Below are 18,316 nucleotides of genomic sequence, written 5' to 3'. Positions count from 1 at the left end.
TTTTCACTTCCTTAAAAGGTAATTAATTTACCTTAATGTTATATACTGTGTTGGCCTTTTTCCTTAGAAAAATGATTCAATTAAAAAAATCCAAAATAATACTAATGCTCTGTAATATTGTTTTCATCAAGAAAGAGCTACACAAATAGTTATTAGCCCTTTTACTAAGAAGCATCTTTTGGTGTGTTAAGAATCATATGAGCTGATGTTATCCATATTAATTGGTAACACCAATTCATTAAACTATTAATAGTTTAAATTTTCAGCTAGCTCTACCCGTACAGTTGGCACATGACCGACTAAACTGTATTTGCATTTTGGCAGTAGGACACCATACAATAAAATAAGCACACACTTACAACATTCCAATACACGATGTGATCCAAAGTATAAAGAAATGTTTACATGGGTAATTTATGAATTAAAAGTTTTATGAGAAGATAGGGCATTTCACAAAGTATCTGGTTTATTTATTTGGCTAGCATTCAGTAACCATACTGTAACTCTTGCAGGCAATACTTATGTTAGATGTCACAGCACAAAAATATTGTCATGTAGCACCTGGTAACTGGGTATATTTTGGCCTAATTTTTTCAACCTTTTGTTCACCCTCAAATTATAGTTTTTAAAGTCCAGTCTGACAGCCTGTTGCTACGAAGGTAGACTAAGTTTGCACGTCGCATGGTTTGCATGTCAACCAAACCATGATTTACTTAAGACACATTTTTTTAAATTAACCACAATTGGCTGGATTTCCAAAGCACCCTGAATCAAAATCAGACAAATCTCATGTATGTTTAATGCACTACAACCAATATATCTTCAAAATTGTAAGTTGCCCCAGAGTCATTGATAGAGATGAGTGGCTATAGAAATTAGATAGATTAGATGGGGGGGCGGAGGGAGAGAGAGAGAGAGAGAGAGAGTGCTAAATGACAGCAAAGAATTACTCTTTTCTCTATCCCTTTGCTGCTATCTGTTGGATATCTGAATGGTTGGAGCTGAGATCTGGCAAAGCTAAGTGTGGAATCTTCATCTGATACCCTCCCACTCCGTTTCCCCAAATCCTAGATTATGGTGAAATTTAAGCTTAGATTAGGGTGAATTCTTCACCTTCTAACTGGGCAGTCCATCGGAGTTGAATGGCCAATAAATTCAAATAAACAAAAATTAGTAGGATAGATCAGCAGGGTTCTCTTTGCATATCTGGAGGGGAGGATATAAAGACTCCCCATTAGGTTAAAAGACCCCCCTTTCATTGGGGGTGGGCGAGAGGGATAAATGAAGCTTTAGCAATGAGAAGGATGGGGCAGTAATAAGATCTCCCCAACCTGATGACTTCTAGGTGTTCGGGGCTTCAATTTTCATCATCTCTCCAGTCAAGATCCTTTTAACCAATGCCTGTCTGATTTGGTACAGCGGACTTTCTCTTTCTCTCTCTCCCTCCTATTCTAACAGCATCCTTTCACTTACCAAGTTCGGTCCTGCGGAAAGCCGGTTGGACCTCACTTATTCTTCGTAACTCACTTATTCATCCTATCGTATCGTAACTTGGGGACTGGGGCAATTTATGAACATTTTATTGACTGAAGGGATAGAGAAAGAGAAAGAGAGAGGGGGGGAGAGGGGAGGAAGGAAGAGAGAGGTGGGGGTGGTCCTTTGCTTTCATACATAAAGAAAAGCAGATTGATGCCCTTCACCTCCCACCAAGACGTCTCCTTCTCTCGGTCCCAGGAAGCCTGGCAGAGTCTTCCTCTCCTCCGCTTTTTCTTTTTCTTCAAGGATGCTTCTCTTTCTCTCTCCTCTCTCTCTCCCCTCCCATCCCGCTGGGTTTTCTTTTTGGGCCAGACTCTGAGCACCTTTGTCTTTAAGAGGCAGATCCGACAACCCGAGCGGTGGGAGGGGCCAACAGGCTCTTCCCGCTTGCGATTGGGCAGCGGGGGCCGGTCCTTCCCTAGCCCCCCCCCCGCCCCCACTCCCGCCTCCCCGTCTACCGCGCCTTCCCCAATAGATTCCTTCCCTCCTCCCCCCTCCCGCGCGCCTCCCCTCCCTCTCGAAAGGGCAGTTCCAGTCTAGCGTTGACGTCACCCCGTCTGTCTGCTCCAGTCTCTCTCTCTCTCTCTCTCTCTCTCTCTCCCATCTGAAACTGAATCTCCTTGGACTTGAATGAGGAGCAGAGGACGGAGAGGGGCTGGGGGCGGAGGAGGGAGGAGGAGGAGGAACTCACATCTTGCCTGGGCAAGGCAGGCGCGAGAGAGAGAGAGAGAGAGATAGAGAGAGAGAGAGAGAGAGAGAGAGAGAGAGATAAATGACAGCAAAGAATTACTCTTTTCTCTATCCCTTTGCTGCTATCTGTCGGATGTCTGAATGGTTGGAGCTGAGATCTGGCAAAGCTAAGTGTGGAATCTTCATCTGATACCCTCCCACTCCGTTTCCCCAAATCCTAGATTATGGTGAAATTTAAACTTAGATTAGGGTGAATTCTTCACCTTCTAACTGGGCAGTCCATCGGAGTTGAGTGGCCAATAAATTCAAATAAACAAAAATTAGTAGGATAGATCAGCAGGGTTCTCTTTGCATATCTGGAGGGGAGGATGTAAAGACTCCCCATTAGGTTAAAAGACCCCTCCCCCTTTCATTGGGGGTGGGCGAGAGGGATAAATGAAGCTTTAGCAATGAGAAGGATGGGGCAGTAATAAGATCTCCCCAACCTGATGACTTCTAGGTGTTCGGGGCTTCAATTTTCATCATCTCCCCAGTCAAGATCCTTTTAACCAATGTCTGTCTGATTTGGTACAGCGGACTTTCTCTTTCTCTCTCTCCCTCCTATTCTACCAGCATCCTTTCACTTACCAAGTTCGGTCCTGCGGAAAGCCGGTTGGACCTCACTTATTCTTCGTAACTCACTTATTCATCCTATCGTATCGTAACTTGGGGACTGGGGCAATTTATGAACATTTTATTGACTGAAGGGATAGAGAAAGAGAAAGAGAGAGGGGGGGGAGAGGGAGAGAGGGGGGGAGGAAGGGAAAGAGAGAGGTGGGGGTGGTCCTTTGCTTTCATACATAAAGAAAAGCAGATTGATGCCCTTCACCTCCCACCAAGACGTCTCCTTCTCTCGGTCCCCGGGAAGCCTGGCAGAGTCTTCCTCTCCCTCCGCTTTTTTTCTTTTTCTTCAAGGATGCTTCTCTTTCTCTCTCTCCCTCTCTCTCTTCTCCCCCTCCCCATTCCGCTGGGTTTTCTTTTTGGGCCAGACTCTGAGCACCTTTGTCTTTAAGAGGCAGATCCGACAACCCGAGCGGTGGGAGGGGCCAACAGGCTCTTCCCGCTTGCGATTGGGCAGCGGGGGCCGGTCCTTCCCTAGCCCCCCCCCCGCCCCCACTCCCGCCTCCCCGTCTACCGCGCCTTCCCCAATAGATTCCTTCCCTCCTCCCCCCTCCCGCGCGCCCTCCCCCCTCCCTCTCGAAAGGGCAGTTCCAGTCTAGCGTTGACGTCACCCCGTCTGTCTGCTCCAGTCTCTCTCTGTCTCTCTCTCTCTCTCTCCCATCTGAAACTGAATCTCCTTGGACTTGAATGAGGAGCAGAGGACGGAGAGGGGGGGCCGGGGGCGGAGGAGGGGGAGGAGGGAGGAACTCACATCTTGCCTGGGCAAGGCGAGCGCGAGAGAGGGGAGACGGAGAGAGAGAGAGAAACAAAGTCGCAAGTCTGGTCCGCTCCGTGTGCGAACTTCTAGGTCTGGAAGGGGGGGGGAAATGGGGGCCGAGCCGCACCTCGCAGAGCTCCAGCCTTCTCTGACCAGCTTCTGATCCCGAAGCTAGAGACCCTCACATCTCTCCTTCTGCCCCCCCCCGCCCCCCGCCCCGTGAAACTGAGGAGGGTGCTCTTTTCTTTTTTCTTTTTTTTTTAAATGTTGAGATTTTTTTTCCCTCCCTCCCTTCTTCCTCCGCAAAGGTTTCTCTCTCTCTCTCTCTCTCTCTCACTCACTCTCACTCACTCTCTCTCTCTCTTTTAAAGTCAGTTATATTTGCCTCGGTTTCCTCTCCCATCTCTCAGCCTTCGCCACCGCCCCCCCGCCTGCCCTCTGCCAGCGCTCCCGTCTTTATGTCGGGCTTCCCGGAGACCTTTTGAGGTCTCGCCGCTCCTTTTGTTTCTCCGGCTGATTTTTAAATGTATAACTTGATGGGTCTCAACAATACCGGCGGACCTAACCAGCCTAATGTCTCCTGTACTTGCAACTGCAAACGGTCTTTGTTTCAGAGTATGGAGATCAGTAAGTACTTCTTCGATTTATTTTTATTACCCTTACGGTTCCTTCCGTTTCTCTCTCTCTCTCTCCCTCTCCCTCTCTCTCTCTCTGCCTTTCCCTCTCTTTCTCTCTCGCCCTCTCTTTCTCCCTTTCCCCCCCTCTCTCTTTCTTCCTTTCCCTCTCTTTCTCTCTCTCTCCCTCTCCCACCTCACTCTTTCTACCTTTCCCTCTCTCCCTCTCTTTCTGCCTTTTCCTCTCTTTTCCTCTCTCCCTCTCTCTCTCTCTCTGCCTTTCCCTCCTCTCTCTCTCTCTCCCTTTTCCCCCTCTCTTTCTATCTTTCCCTCCTTCCCTCTCTTTCTACCTTTTCCTCCTTCCCTTTCTTTCTACCTTTCCCTCTCTTTCTCTTTTTTTACCTTTCCCTCTCTCTCTCTCTCTCTCATTTTTCCCCTCTCCCTACTTTGGGGACGGAGGGGGGGGCGGAATTTGGATCTAGACCGTGACCTGCCCGATCGCCTTGCGTGGCGATCGTCTTCCGTCCGGGGGAAATGCGAGCCAGACTTTCCAAGCGTGTGAAACGCGATCTGTAGACTTTCCCCGCCGTCCCTCTTCTTGCAGCTTCGTCCGAGGAGGCGGGGGGGTGGGTTCGATCCTGCGGCTTTTAACCCGCAAGGGAAAAAAACAAAACCCACCGACCGAACAGTTTTGTCCTTTCTAACCAAGAGTCTGAGACTTGGGGGGGGCTTTAGTTGTATTGCGTTCCCCCCTCTTTTACAACCTTCAGCCACCCCCTTTTTTTCCCCCTCTTCTAAAGCACTCCTCTTTTCTCCTACTTCTCCCTTCACCTTTTCCCTCCATTTCCTCCCCTTCAAAAGTTGCTTTCCTTGCAATCCGGGGCGCTTCGTTTTGCCCCCACCCCCCTACCCCGTCATCCCTCTCTTGGATAGCGTCTTCCCCCGGCAGATAGTTGCGTACCGTATCTGCAGTGGGGTAACGTTCCTCGCTTGCCATCAAAAGCAGGGAAACCGAGTTGGCTTGGAGCGCGCGGGAGAAGGGGGAAATTTCAGCTCGAAGCAAATCCTCCCCGCTTGGTTTTGTGTGTGTGTGTTTGTGCGCGTGTGTGTGTGTTGCCCTTCAGCTTCGCCGGCGGGGCTGCGGGAGACGGAAGGCGGAGGGTGGCGGGGGGAGATGGCGGGAGAGAGAGAGAGAGAGAGAGAAGCGAGCGGAGTCCGTTCCATTGATCGGCGCGTTCCGTTCGCGCTCCGGAGACCCGGGTTGGCTGTCTGGCTGGGCTGCGCGGCTGGATCTCTCCCCTTTAGAGGAAAGAGGGAAAGGAGCCGAAGACAAGGTGGGGTGGGGGTGGGGGGGTGACGCGATCCTCCCCAGTGAGTTTTGATCGCCCCGGGAACTTTGTTCCCAAACCCAGACGGTAAAAAAAACAGCCTGTTCGGTTCTATTTAAAGCACGCGGTGGGTCGGAGGTTCCAACCGGCGAGGCGGGGAGGTCTCTTCTTCCAAGACGAGGCTTCCGTCTTTTTGGGTTTTATGGTCGCTGCCTCTGGCGTTTTTTTGTTTTGTTTTTTATTCCCCCAACCCCTTCTGCTAAATTGCCATCCTGCAATCTGCTGCTCTTCCTGAACTTTGCAGATCGGAGTCCCCTTCCCTTCCAGCTGTCCTAACCCGTTTTGTATTAATAACTCTTTCAACCTTCCCAGATATTTATATATATACCTCCCGCTCTTCTTTTACAATTATTTCATGCTTTGCTTTATGGAAAGAGAAAAGCTCTTGGGGGTTTTTATTTTCATTTTTATTTTTTTGTTCCTGACGCTTTAGATTGAATAGATGACAATTCTGTGGAGGTGATCGGTGAAGCCTCCTTGGCTAAAGGCAGTATATCTTTGGGCACCAACAGTAGAATAGGGCTGTGAGTTTGTGAGGGTAGCTGAGCAGGGTTGGGAACAGAGGACTGAGCTTGGCTGATGGTGAGTTGTGAAGGGCTGATCCAATAGGACCTTTTGTGAAGCTTTGCTGGGCTTTGTCACAGTTCTGGCTCCAGAGTTGTGGGAGAAGCCAGCCCATCGTGACATGACAGAATAATTGTTTAGCCATTAAGGCATCTCACCAAGGAGTCTGGCGCATGTGTTGAGAATGCAAACTGTTATGTCCGGCAAATCAGAATTTGTGACTATAAATAGTAATCACTCTGTCTGAAAAGTAGATTACAGCTCTGTCTAGCCTGTGGAAAGACTAAGTCAGACAAAGTTAGTCCCCCACCCCTCCCCTGTCTGTGCCTATAAAGATAGCTAAGCAAATACATTGTCACAGAGTTTCTGATATTTAAAGGAATAACATCAATTCTCTTTCCTGCCCACATTTGCATTTTATTCTGTTCTGCGGTCATAACAGATCTTTGCTACGGTTCCCCAAAAAAAGAAAAAGGGAAAAAAAAGGGAGCAGGGGGAATTGGATCAGAGAAGAGCCTTTTAAACATTTCCTGTTCTGGTGATGGAGAAATTGTTTCGGTTTTTAAGGCTTTCCCTCCTATCCATAACTTAGACCTGAGCTGTTGATTACAGTGAGACTTCCTATTTAGTTGGCATGTCTGACTTTGCTTGGTAAGCAGAAAACTGTTCTCCAATTCTTCCTTTCTAGCCTGTAATATTCTGGACAAAAATTGCCATTCCCTGCCATTTTTAAATCATCCAACACAGTAAGGCATTGGGGAAATGCCCATAACTGGAATATTTAAAATACTGCATCGTTGTGATGAATTTGGCTGATTGCCTCTTCTCTCCTTTTTTTTTTGGTACAGGATCTACTGTTTAAACTCAATCGATGAAAAAAATACATGCAGTACATGGCCATACCCTCCTTATTTATGAGCCTGCCAGTTGCCCTTGATGTATCTACTACATCACAGATTCCCAGACACAGCAAGCTAATAATTATTATGGAACAGTGTCATCTTCTCCCCTCTGTCAGAGATGTTAGTGTACAATTATTTCTTCTTTAAAACCAGCTAATTAAAAATCAATGTCCATGGAAAATGTGATTCCTCTAAATATTGCAGCGATTAAAATGGATGTTTCTCCCCTTTGCTGCTAGATAGAGAGAGCGTCCCTTTTCTTTTGGCTGCAGGTCTTGACTGTTTACCTACCCAGAGATTCCCAACACCCGACAATATTTTCTTTGCTAATAAAAATACGTATGGAGCTTCTGTCTGCTATGTATTATACCGCCAAATGTTTGCCTCCCTTTTTTTTCCAAGGCTTGTCTATATATTTTTCTTTTCCTTTCAAATTCATCACCTTTATTTTCAGTTCCTTCCTCTCAGCTAATCAGCTGTAATGATGTTTTGGCTGACACAAGGCAGTCTCGTTAATTTAGTTGTCTGCTCTTCCAAATAGACTTCATTTCTCACTCCTGATGAAGTGATACTCGGGGGATTTCGACCTGCAAGGTTAGCATTAAGACGAACAACATTCAATATGTAATATACATATAAAATGCATGCATTCTTTAGCTGTCAAGACAGGCAGGAGTGAAATGGGAGAGGGACTCATTTTTGCAAGCTGATTTTGACATAGTCTTCTTTTAAAAAATGCTTTTGAACAAATAAATTTGCCTGAATCTGTTGCAGCTTCTAGATCTATTAATTAGAGTTGGGGAATATGTGCGCTTGTGCTTATGTGTGTTTACGTGCATTATATTTGAGGTTGTTGCAAAATCTACTCCACATGTTGTTGAGTTTTTTTGTTTTTGTTTTTTGGAGATCAAAACCCATTTCAAATTTCTGGAATCTATTTTCCAAAATTTCCCGTCAAAATGAAAAATGCCCTGAAACAATTTCCCATTGTCTGGGGCCATTCAAATATGTTGAACTATAACGCTTACTGTAACTTTCCATCTGGGAGGGTTGATTGATATGAATTGTACTCCAAGACATAATAAGATAGGAATCAGATTTAGAAAGCCTGCATTAAAACACTTTTCACTGCCCAGGTTACAATAAAAGTCACCGTGGAACTACTCCATATTAAATAGTTTCTAATGAATATCACTGGAGTGCTTCACTCTCTGTATATGGATTAACACCCAAATATCAATTCCAGACATAATATGTAAATTAGAATGTACAAGACTGTCATCATAATGTGGCACTATAGATATCAAAGCTGAACACGAGTGGCCGTGTCTTATGGCGTTGTTCTCCCTCTGTAGCTCAGAAATGAACTTAATTTTTTAGTTGATAGGCACTGCAAGGTGGGAATAAGAATATCTCAAAATACCAGTCCCCCTTCAACCTTCCATTGAAGGACAAAGTCTTCTAATGACAGACAGCAGGCGTTTCTTATTGGAAACCGTTTGTACTTTTTCCAAATTTTTGCTTGAAACTTGAATTAGGCTTACAGGATCCTCTCTTAATGTTGGCATCTTATATGGAAAACTGTTGGAAGTTCGTTTAAGATTGATTTTGGGCAAGAGCACAATACAGTATTATGTGTATTAAGTCTAATGAAAAGCTTTGGACTTTGCATGTTTATTCTCAGTAGCATTGGCTGCAACTCAAAAGAAATTTAACCGGAAGTAAGTTTCATTAAACTCATTTCCGACTTACCAGATATGCCTATGCTTGCTTTGGGTCCAGGCACTAAATCACTGCCTTGTAATTTAAGATGACCCCTTATTTGAAATATTAAGCATTATTTGAAATAAACCTTCCTTAAAATGTTGACCTTGGTGTTTCAGTCTTTATGGCTGAAATAGTAAGCTGATATGGCACTTTTTAAAATATGCAATGAGCTTTAAAGTCTTTTCTTTGTTCTGTTTGATGTTTCAATTTATTTTTATACTGATTTTCCCCTAGCTTAATTAATTTAGAATTACATCCACAATAATTCTATCAATAATTGCTAAGGTTATTAAAATAACTGTTCTACCTTTAACAAAGGCAGAAAGGTCACTTCTAAAGCCATTTATGATTTGTTCAATAATATGATCTAATGGCTTCAGCAGGTGGCAGGATTGGCTGACCTCATCTGAGCTATGAAGCTAAGCAGAGTTAGGCCTGGCTATTCATTGGATGGGATACTGCCAGAGACAATTCCATCCGGGAAGAAGACAATGGCCATGTTCTTCCATACGGTCCCCATAGTGTGGCCAAGGAAAATGGATAGACATATTGATGCAGTCAACCTCTGTTGAAAAGGAGACTTTACAATCTAATAGCGGCATTCACAGAATATACTAAGCCCAAGAGAGCAAAACACAGTTGATGTGTTGAGATAAATACAGTCCCTGAATTATGGTGCAAGATGACAAATCTGATTCCCACAATATAGAATAGAATAGAATTTTTTTATTGGCCAAGTGTGATTGGACACACAAGGAATTTGTCTTGGTGCATATGCTCTCAGTGTACATAAAAGAAAAGATACGTTCATCAAGGTACAACATTTACAACACAAATGATGGTCAATATATCAATATAAATCATAAAGATTGTCTTTTATTCTACGATAATGGCAAGTTTCTCACAGCATGTTGTAGCATGAACTGTCCAGTCCTTTTCACCACTTGGTCTGTTGTATGAACACAGTTAATATATGTGAAGGGATCATTGAACCACATCAGCATCATACATACATACTGTGTTTCCCTGAAAATAAGACCCTGTCTTATATTTTTTGAACCCCGAAATAAGCGCTTGGCCTTATTTTTGGAAGATTTTATTATTTTGGGGTGCGTGGCGCAAGACGGGACTCCTCTTGCCATCTTACCTGATTTCCAGCTCTGTCTCCCTAACCCTAACCAGAGGTAATGGCGGGCACCGGCTGCGCATGCGTTTAAATATTTTCAGGGAGGGCTTATTTTCGCGCATGCGCTCAAAAGCCCGATTGGGCTTATTATCGAGAGAGATCTTATTTTCAGGGAAACAGGGTACATACATACATACATACATACATACATACATACATACATTCATTGAGAGAGGAAGGGAGGGATAGAGAAAGGGAGAGGGAGAGAAACGGGTGGGGAGAGAGACAGGTAGGGGGCACAAATATAGACATAGAGAAAGAAGTGGAAATCTATTTCAGTTTTTGCTGAAATCCTGACTTCAGATCTGGAAGCCAGTGAGGGGGGGGGGGAGAAGAGGATTCTACAATGCTCTAATAAATATCTCCTTTTTAAGGGGTTAACCTCACTGTGTGTGCTTGAATCCACATGTAGGTTAATTGGGAAGAGTGGGGTTCAGAGCAGCTTTCATTTCATTTTAGCACCTGCAGACAGGAATTAGCCAGCTTCCCTCTTGCCTTCTTGAATGAGTCTTAAACAGAGTCTCTTTTTCCACCGCCACCTTCTCCTCCCTTTCCAAGTTCAAAGTCTTGACTACTGTACAGACCGGCAAGTACTCTGACCCAGTGTAACAACTGTTCATTGTGTGACGCTTTCCTAGGCAGCCAGACATCTCTGATGTGGTCCTAATCAGTCAGACAAAGTGAAATGAGGTCAAGAGAGTGCATGCTATTGGCAGTGTCTGGAAATAACAAATAGTTCACAATGGTAGATTAAGGCCACGTCTTTTCTTCCGTCCGCCAGGCTTCTGATGGTTCCTAGGAATAATTAATTCTATGTACTGACTCCTTTCCTTTTCTCTGGGGATTTATTTATGCAAGCTTTCTTAAAACAGGGCAGGTTTTTTTTTTCCTTTTTTCCAGTTGAATAAAGTTATATTTCAGCAGAGGTACGTGTGCCTGAAAAATGGCTGTTAGTAGATTCTTTTCGTAGAAAAGTTTAATTCATTAACCTGCATATTTCCTTGATGGGTCTTTTCAGTTCATTTAGGTAAGGTATCTTGAAGGTATCGGCCAAATAATTAAGATTCCGTTAACGAATGATTGTCCTTTTAGAAGATTCATAACAGAGAAGTTAGATGCACGTGTTACATTAAATTATAATTTCTTTAACCATGGATGGATGGAGAAACCATAGTAGCTGGTTAATTAGTTGCATGGATGCAATTATTAGGTTTTCACCTGCTCTGTTTAAGAGTCTTGTGCAGAAATTTTACTACTTATTGCTGCCTAAGCTTGTCGAGCAGTGGATCCGCAATAATATGAGAAGCCACAACTGTCCCAGATTATGGATACACGGATTATGGATACAGATAGTCTTCTGCTATTTTTATCTCACAATCCTAAACTTCCCAGATTTTATTTGCTCTTCCATTGGTCTGTGAACCACAGTCCCAGTCTCAATTTCTCTTGATTTTCATGTTGAACGCCATTCAAAGCATAATTCCCACACTATACTAAGCTGTAATATGACTTGTTTATTTTTTTTATTTAAACCGATATGTAAAAGGTACCAAAGTTTGTAAACAAAGGATTTATAGTTTTGGATTGCATAAACGAGGACATCACCGTGTTACTTTGGTATTGCCATATTGGGATTATACCATCGCTTTATCTGCTTCTCCAAATGTTTATCTTGAGCATGTAATTGTTCTTTCTCTTAGTCACTTATCCCGCCTTCCTAACGTTCTCCTCGATCATCCATGAGCCTCTCCAAGATATTAAATTATTTTAATATCTCTTCAGAGATCTTTTCTTTCAAGCCTCCTTCTGCCCAGCTCTTTTGTCCAAATAACAACAACAACAACAACAGAGTTGGAAGGGACCTTGGAGGCCTTCTAGTCCAACCCCCTGCCCAGGGGGTTGGACTAGACTCCGTCTGATTTTTCTTTCACATTTTTGGGCTGTTTCTTTTGTAACTCCTTTGTCCAGTTTTCCACTTCATCTCAGAATTTCAGAAGCTGCACCATGTAGGTCCATTCTATGAGCAATTAAATATTCTGTTCAGGGGTGAAACCCAGTAGGTTCTGACAGGTTCTGAAGAACCAGTAGCAGAAATTTTGAGTAGTTTGGAGAACCGGCAAATGCCACCTCTGTCTGGGCCGAGAGTGGGGGGGAATGGAGATTTTGCAGTATCCTTTCCCCAGGAGTGGGGAGGGAATGAAGATTTTGCAGTATCCTTTCCCCAGGAGTGGGGAGGGAATGAAGATTTTGCAGTATCCTTCCCCCAGGAGTGGGGAGGGAATGGGGATTTTGCAGTATCCTTCCCCTGCCACACCAAGCCACACCACGCCCACCAAGCCACGCCCAAAGAACCAGTAGTAAAAAAAATTGAATTCCACACACTGATTCTGTTCCTCTGAAGCCATGAAACCAATCTATGCTGAAGACGGACTTGAATGCAAGTTGGTCTTTTTTACTACAGGAGAAGGAACTGCCTATTCATCTACCAAGGATCTAAAACAAAGGCCAAACCCCAAAGAACACATTGTGTCTTAAAGCAATGTGCCAATAAATTCTCTATAAAGGATAGTTTGGACTGATTTCTTTTTAAAGCTTGGATGGAAGATTCTGGTACTGTTGGCGGAGAAATTGGAACGGAAACTTCCTTTCCTTTCCACATGGCGGAAAGAAACCCAGCTAACACCAACTCTGTTTGTTTTTGCACCAAGTTGAGTTTGTTTCAAGTCAGGTCTTCATAGTCCAATGACTTTTTATAACTGTGGTTATCTACATAGAGAATCATGTTTACAGTATATTCCTCTAGGGAACATATTTAATCATCAGGTATCTGTCTGGAACAGCTCAAGCTTCCAAATTGGCAGCATTGCTACATAAAAATCTTAATTTCTTCCTCAAAACTTTGAACAGTGTTTTTGTACATTGCTACTCTCTGCCTAGTGTTGATTAGCAGAAAATAGCCAGTTAGGAGGTTATTAATCTGAGTGATCTGTCTACATAAATAGGTCCTGAGTGCTTTTTAGAAAGAACATGAACATTAAAAATCCCTTTGTTGATGTGTGTAAGATTAGAAATACTCCCTGAATGGAATATTCCCTGAATGGGCTTCTAAATATACGTGAACTGAAGATATTGAGTTGGCAGCAATTTAGACTTCCCTGAAATCTATGTGGAATTACGGAAGATAACAGTTGGGTCAACGCTGAATCCCGTTAGAGACACTTGCAGTGTGGAAGTCAAAAGATAACTCAGTGTTACTGAAAATAGTTGTGTTCAGGAATTGGAAGGATTCCAACCTGTGCCACAAATTCGCATACAAATACAGATCCTTAATGGACCTTCAACTTGTAATGTGAATTGATTCCAATATTGATAGGGGAACTTTCACTTTATATTTTGTACTTGTCTGAATCTTTCAATGCTAAAATTCGCCACTAGTCTTGGACTAAGTCTTACTTTGGAAGGGACTGACTTCACACTGTGCTTGAACTTAGGCCAGCTCAAAATAAGCAGGCTTGAATCCCTATTGTTAATTGATCCCCAGAACTGATCATGAGGCCAAGCACAGGAGCAACTGAAAAAGTATTGCAAGACCAAAAAAAAAAAAAAAAAGTGGTTTCCTTTAGGATTTTAGAAATAGTAGGAACAAGGTCTGCTAATCTTCACTGCCCTGGTAAATCAGCTGCTCGCACTATTGTAAGCATAGCTAATTACCCATTGCCCAGTAAATGGTTGTTTGTATCCTCAACCAAGATGGCATTTTTGATAGGATTATCTCAGAAGGTTAACCCAACAAGGCAGCGTTTGTCTTCCTGAATCCTTCACAAATCCACTCAGGAAATGAAGTGCATCGACTCTAAACTCCACAATTTAGTAACCATTACTGAGGCTCTCTTTGTTCTCTGTTCATTGTTCATGCTGGGTTTTCCTTTGCAAAAATCATGATCACACTTTTATGCCTTCAGTTTTCAGCACGGAATATACTGCAGTGGTGGCTAACCTTTTCCAGACCAAGTGCCCAAAGTGCGTGTGCGTGCCCCTGAACCCCCCAAAATGCAATGTGTGTGTCCGCGTGTGTGTGTGAGCACCCCCTGCATGCGCCCCGCCCCCCACGCACAGACATGGCCCCCCCGAATGCCCCCCACCCCTGCATGCACGCGCTGCCCCTCACATGCGCCCCACCTCATGCACATGCAGACACAGCCCCCCTGCAGTGCCCCGCCCCCATGCATGTGCAGAGGAGACCCGAAGACCAGCGGTCCAGCGGGAGGCGCGCACATATGTGCGGCGGAGCTGAACTTGGGCAACAGCTCGTGTGCCTACAGAGAGGGCGCTGTATGCCACCTCTGGCATGCGTGCCATAGGTTCGCCATCACGGGAATATAGGAAGCTGACTTACATAAGGTCAGGTAACAGGCATAGATTGTCTGGTGCCTTCCATCAGCCTTAGCTAACAACAATTACACAAAAGATGCCCATCCAAAAAACCAGGAGAGAAGACTTAAGGTCGCAACACCAAGGAAATGTCATTGCAGTGATCCGGCAATCAAACCTTTGTGACGGCTTCCTACCCTTGGAAAAGTCTATTCCCCCAAATATTTAAATTATCCCCTCATTAAGTTTTCAAATAGACATTATCCAAACTAAGGAATCTTCTTCTTGAATTATCAAGAATCCTTGAAGAGATGATACCTGATCCTTTTTTCTGAAGATGTGAAGAATTGATCATTGGACCGTTGGGACTGGACTCAAGAGCCTTGAATGGGCCTTTTCAGCTCTGATTTTATTCATTTCTACTTTCACCTTCTAAACTCTACCGGGGTATTTTCACTGCCAAAATTAAAAGGGTATTAAAGCAATATCCAGAGTTCTTTTTTTTCCTTATGTCGAAAGCATAAATTTATCTCAAACCTCTAAAATGAAGGATCGTCCTATGTTCATTTATGCTCTCTTTTTTTTTTCAACAGAAAGCAAAAGTGGCTCTTATATTTATGTAAATCAGATAAGGTGCTAAAGCTGGATGAGTGTGCTTGAAATTTCTAGCATGCTTCACAAAGAATATTTTTATGTTTTAGAAACCTTGAAACTCCTGCTTTGAGGATCCTAAGTATTACGGTTGATTATGAGAATGATTGTGGAGGATGATTAAGAGTCTGTGGTGTCGCAGTGGTTAGAATGCAGTATTGCAGGCTAACTCTGGATTCCCACTGCCAGGAGTTCGATCCTGACCGGCTCAAGGTTGACTCAGCCTTTCATCCTTTTCAGGTTGGTAAAATGAGGACCCAGATTCTTGGGGGCAATATGCCGACTCTGTAAACTGCTTAGAGAGGGCTGTAAAGCACTGTGAAGCGGTATATAAGTCTAAGTGCTATTGCTATTACATGCCATCAAGTCATTGTTAACTCTTTAGTAAGCATATAGGTGGTTTTTCTCCATGATGACCTGCCACTATATGATCCTACAGCTCTTCCAACAGTGCACTCAGCACTACTGTTGGGGACTGTATAAAAACTTCTACTTCTATTGTCTGTGTTGATAACAATTGCCAATACAGGTAATTCTCAACTTACAACTGTTCCTTTAATGACTGTTCAAAGTTACGACGGCACTGATAAAAAGTGACTTATGAACATTTTTCACACTTATGACCGTTGAATCATGCCTGTGGCCATGTGATCAAAATTCAGATGCTTGTCAAATTACTCGTATTTATGACAGTTGCAGTGTCTGAGGGTGATGTGAAGATCCTTTTGGGACCATCTGACAAGGAAAGTCAATGGGAAACCAGATTCACTTAACAACCATGTTGCTAACTGCAGTGATTCACGTTAAAACTATGTCAAGAAAGGTTGTAAAATGGGGCAAAGGTCACTTAACAAATGCTTCACTTAGCAACATAAATTTTGGGCTCAATTGTGCTCGTAAGTCGAGGACTACCTGTATTCCACACGTTAAACTTGAATGATAGAGTTTTATAAGTTAGCTCTGCAAGAAAACAGATTTTCTAGATCCAGATACTCTTAACATTTAAATGTAAACAAGTTTACATAGTAGTTGGTTGTTGTTGTTTTTTTACTTTTTGAAAGAGTGTTTCGGTTTCTCATAAATTGCACTGACCTGAGAAAGCAAAAGCAGACTGTCTAGTGAAGGTTACATTATTAATTTGCTTTGTGTGACAAATTGCCTTAGGTCATCCTGTGGCATTACATACAGGATCTTTTCTTATTGGATAGCGAATCATTGACTAGTACGCACTTAGAATGGATTGACTCTGCATTTTCTTTAAGCGTCATCATTATTAAACTTAGTTACTTACATGAACATGATTTTTGCATGATGACTGCAGCTGTGGGGCCTGAAAAAATGAGTCTATTCACAAAGGATGCCGTGAAGGCTACCATCTATAAATTTCTTCTATTTAATTTCAGGTTGTAGTAGCCCAAGAACTCTATGAAATGGATACTTTGGTGGGCAGCATTTGTAAGAAGGGTGACACATCCGTACTGCATCCCTACTAATTTATTAAGAGTTCTATCTGTTACACTGAATTGGAAGGCCAATTAATATACACTGGTTGGTATTTCAAACTGCAGTCGGCAAGTGACGTGTGAACTGACAATATTCTTACAATGAAAGAGGAGCCAAAGTCCTTGCCTAAAGCATATTGTTTTTCAGAGCAGCCACCTAAATGTCTTTCAGAAACCCACAAGGAGGATGTGACCCTAATATTCCCCCTACCCTCTTTTTTTTTCCTTATGTCGAAAGCATAAATTTATCTCAAACCTCTAAAATGAAGGATCGTCCTATGTTCATTTATGCTCTCTTTTTTTTCCTTATGTCGAAAGCATAAATTTATCTCAAACCTCTAAAATGAAGGATCGTCCTATGTTCATTTATGCTCTCTTTTTTTTTTCAACAGAAAGCAAAAGTGGCTCTTATATTTATGTAAATCAGATAAGGTGCTAAAGCTGGATGAGTGTGCTTGAAATTTCTAGCATGCTTCACAAAGAATATTTTATGTTTTAGAAACCTTGAAACTCCTGCTTTGAGGATCCTAAGTATTACGGTTGATTATGAGAATGATTGTGGAGGATGATTAAGAGCTGTGATGGCGCAGTGGTTAGAATGCAGTATTACATAGGCTAATTCTGAATTCCCACTGCCAGGAGTTCGATCCTGACTGACTCAAGGTTGACTCAGCCTTTCATCCTTTTCAGGTTGGTAAAATGAGGACCCAGATTCTTGGGGGCAATATGCCGACTCTGTAAACTGCTTAGAGAGGGCTGTAAAGCACTGTGAAGCGGTATATAAGTCTAAGTGCTATTGCTATTACATGCCATCAAGTCATTGTTAACTCTTTAGTAAGCATATAGGTGGTTTTTCTCCATGATGACCTGCCACTATATGATCCTACAGCTCTTCCAACAGTGCACTCAGCACTACTGTTGGGGACTGTATAAAAACTTCTACTTCTATTGTCTGTGTTGATAACAATTGCCAATACAGGTAATTCTCAACTTACAACTGTTCCTTTAATGACTGTTCAAAGTTACGACGGCACTGATAAAAAGTGACTTATGAACATTTTTCACACTTATGACCGTTGAATCATGCCTGTGGCCATGTGATCAAAATTCAGATGCTTGTCAAATTACTCGTATTTATGACAGTTGCAGTGTCTGAGGGTGATGTGAAGATCCTTTTGGGACCATCTGACAAGGAAAGTCAATGGGGAAACCAGATTCACTTAACAACCATGTTGCTAACTGCAGTGATTCACGTTAAAACTATGTCAAGAAAGGTTGTAAAATGGGGCAAAGGTCACTTAACAAATGCTTCACTTAGCAACATAAATTTTGGGCTCAATTGTGCTCGTAAGTCGAGGACTACCTGTATTCCCACACGTTAAACTTGAATGATAGAGTTTTATAAGTTAGCTCTGCAAGAAAACAGATTTTCTAGATCCAGATACTCTTAACATTTAAATGTAAACAAGTTTACATAGTAGTTGGTTGTTGTTGTTTTTTTACTTTTTGAAAGAGTGTTTCGGTTTCTCATAAATTGCACTGACCTGAGAAAGCAAAAGCAGACTGTCTAGTGAAGGTTACATTATTAATTTGCTTTGTGTGACAAATTGCCTTAGGTCATCCTGTGGCATTACATACAGGATCTTTTCTTATTGGATAGCGAATCATTGACTAGTACGCACTTAGAATGGATTGACTCTGCATTTTCTTTAAGCGTCATCATTATTA

At 42.9% G+C, this 18,316-nt stretch overlaps 1 protein-coding gene across 2 annotated transcripts in view; it reads left to right on the top strand.

The window, feature by feature from the left end:
- Positions 1-3,651: 3,651 nt before the first annotated feature.
- Positions 3,652-18,316, top strand: part of PMEPA1 (prostate transmembrane protein, androgen induced 1) — a 108,899-nt gene continuing 94,234 nt past the window's right edge. Inside the window, exon 1 of one of the 2 annotated variants that reach the window (XM_058177723.1) lies at positions 3,652-4,270. In XM_058177723.1, the coding sequence (XP_058033706.1) occupies positions 4,168-4,270 (103 nt within the window). In that variant the 5' untranslated portion in view covers positions 3,652-4,167. The remainder of the gene's footprint in view (positions 4,271-18,316) is intronic. The other variant, XM_058177722.1, reaches the window with a different exon arrangement.

Source organism: Ahaetulla prasina, chromosome 3, assembly GCF_028640845.1.
Source record: "Ahaetulla prasina isolate Xishuangbanna chromosome 3, ASM2864084v1, whole genome shotgun sequence".
Classification (NCBI taxonomy): Eukaryota; Metazoa; Chordata; class Lepidosauria; order Squamata; family Colubridae; genus Ahaetulla; species Ahaetulla prasina.
This window is presented reverse-complemented; position numbering and strand designations above follow the sequence as displayed.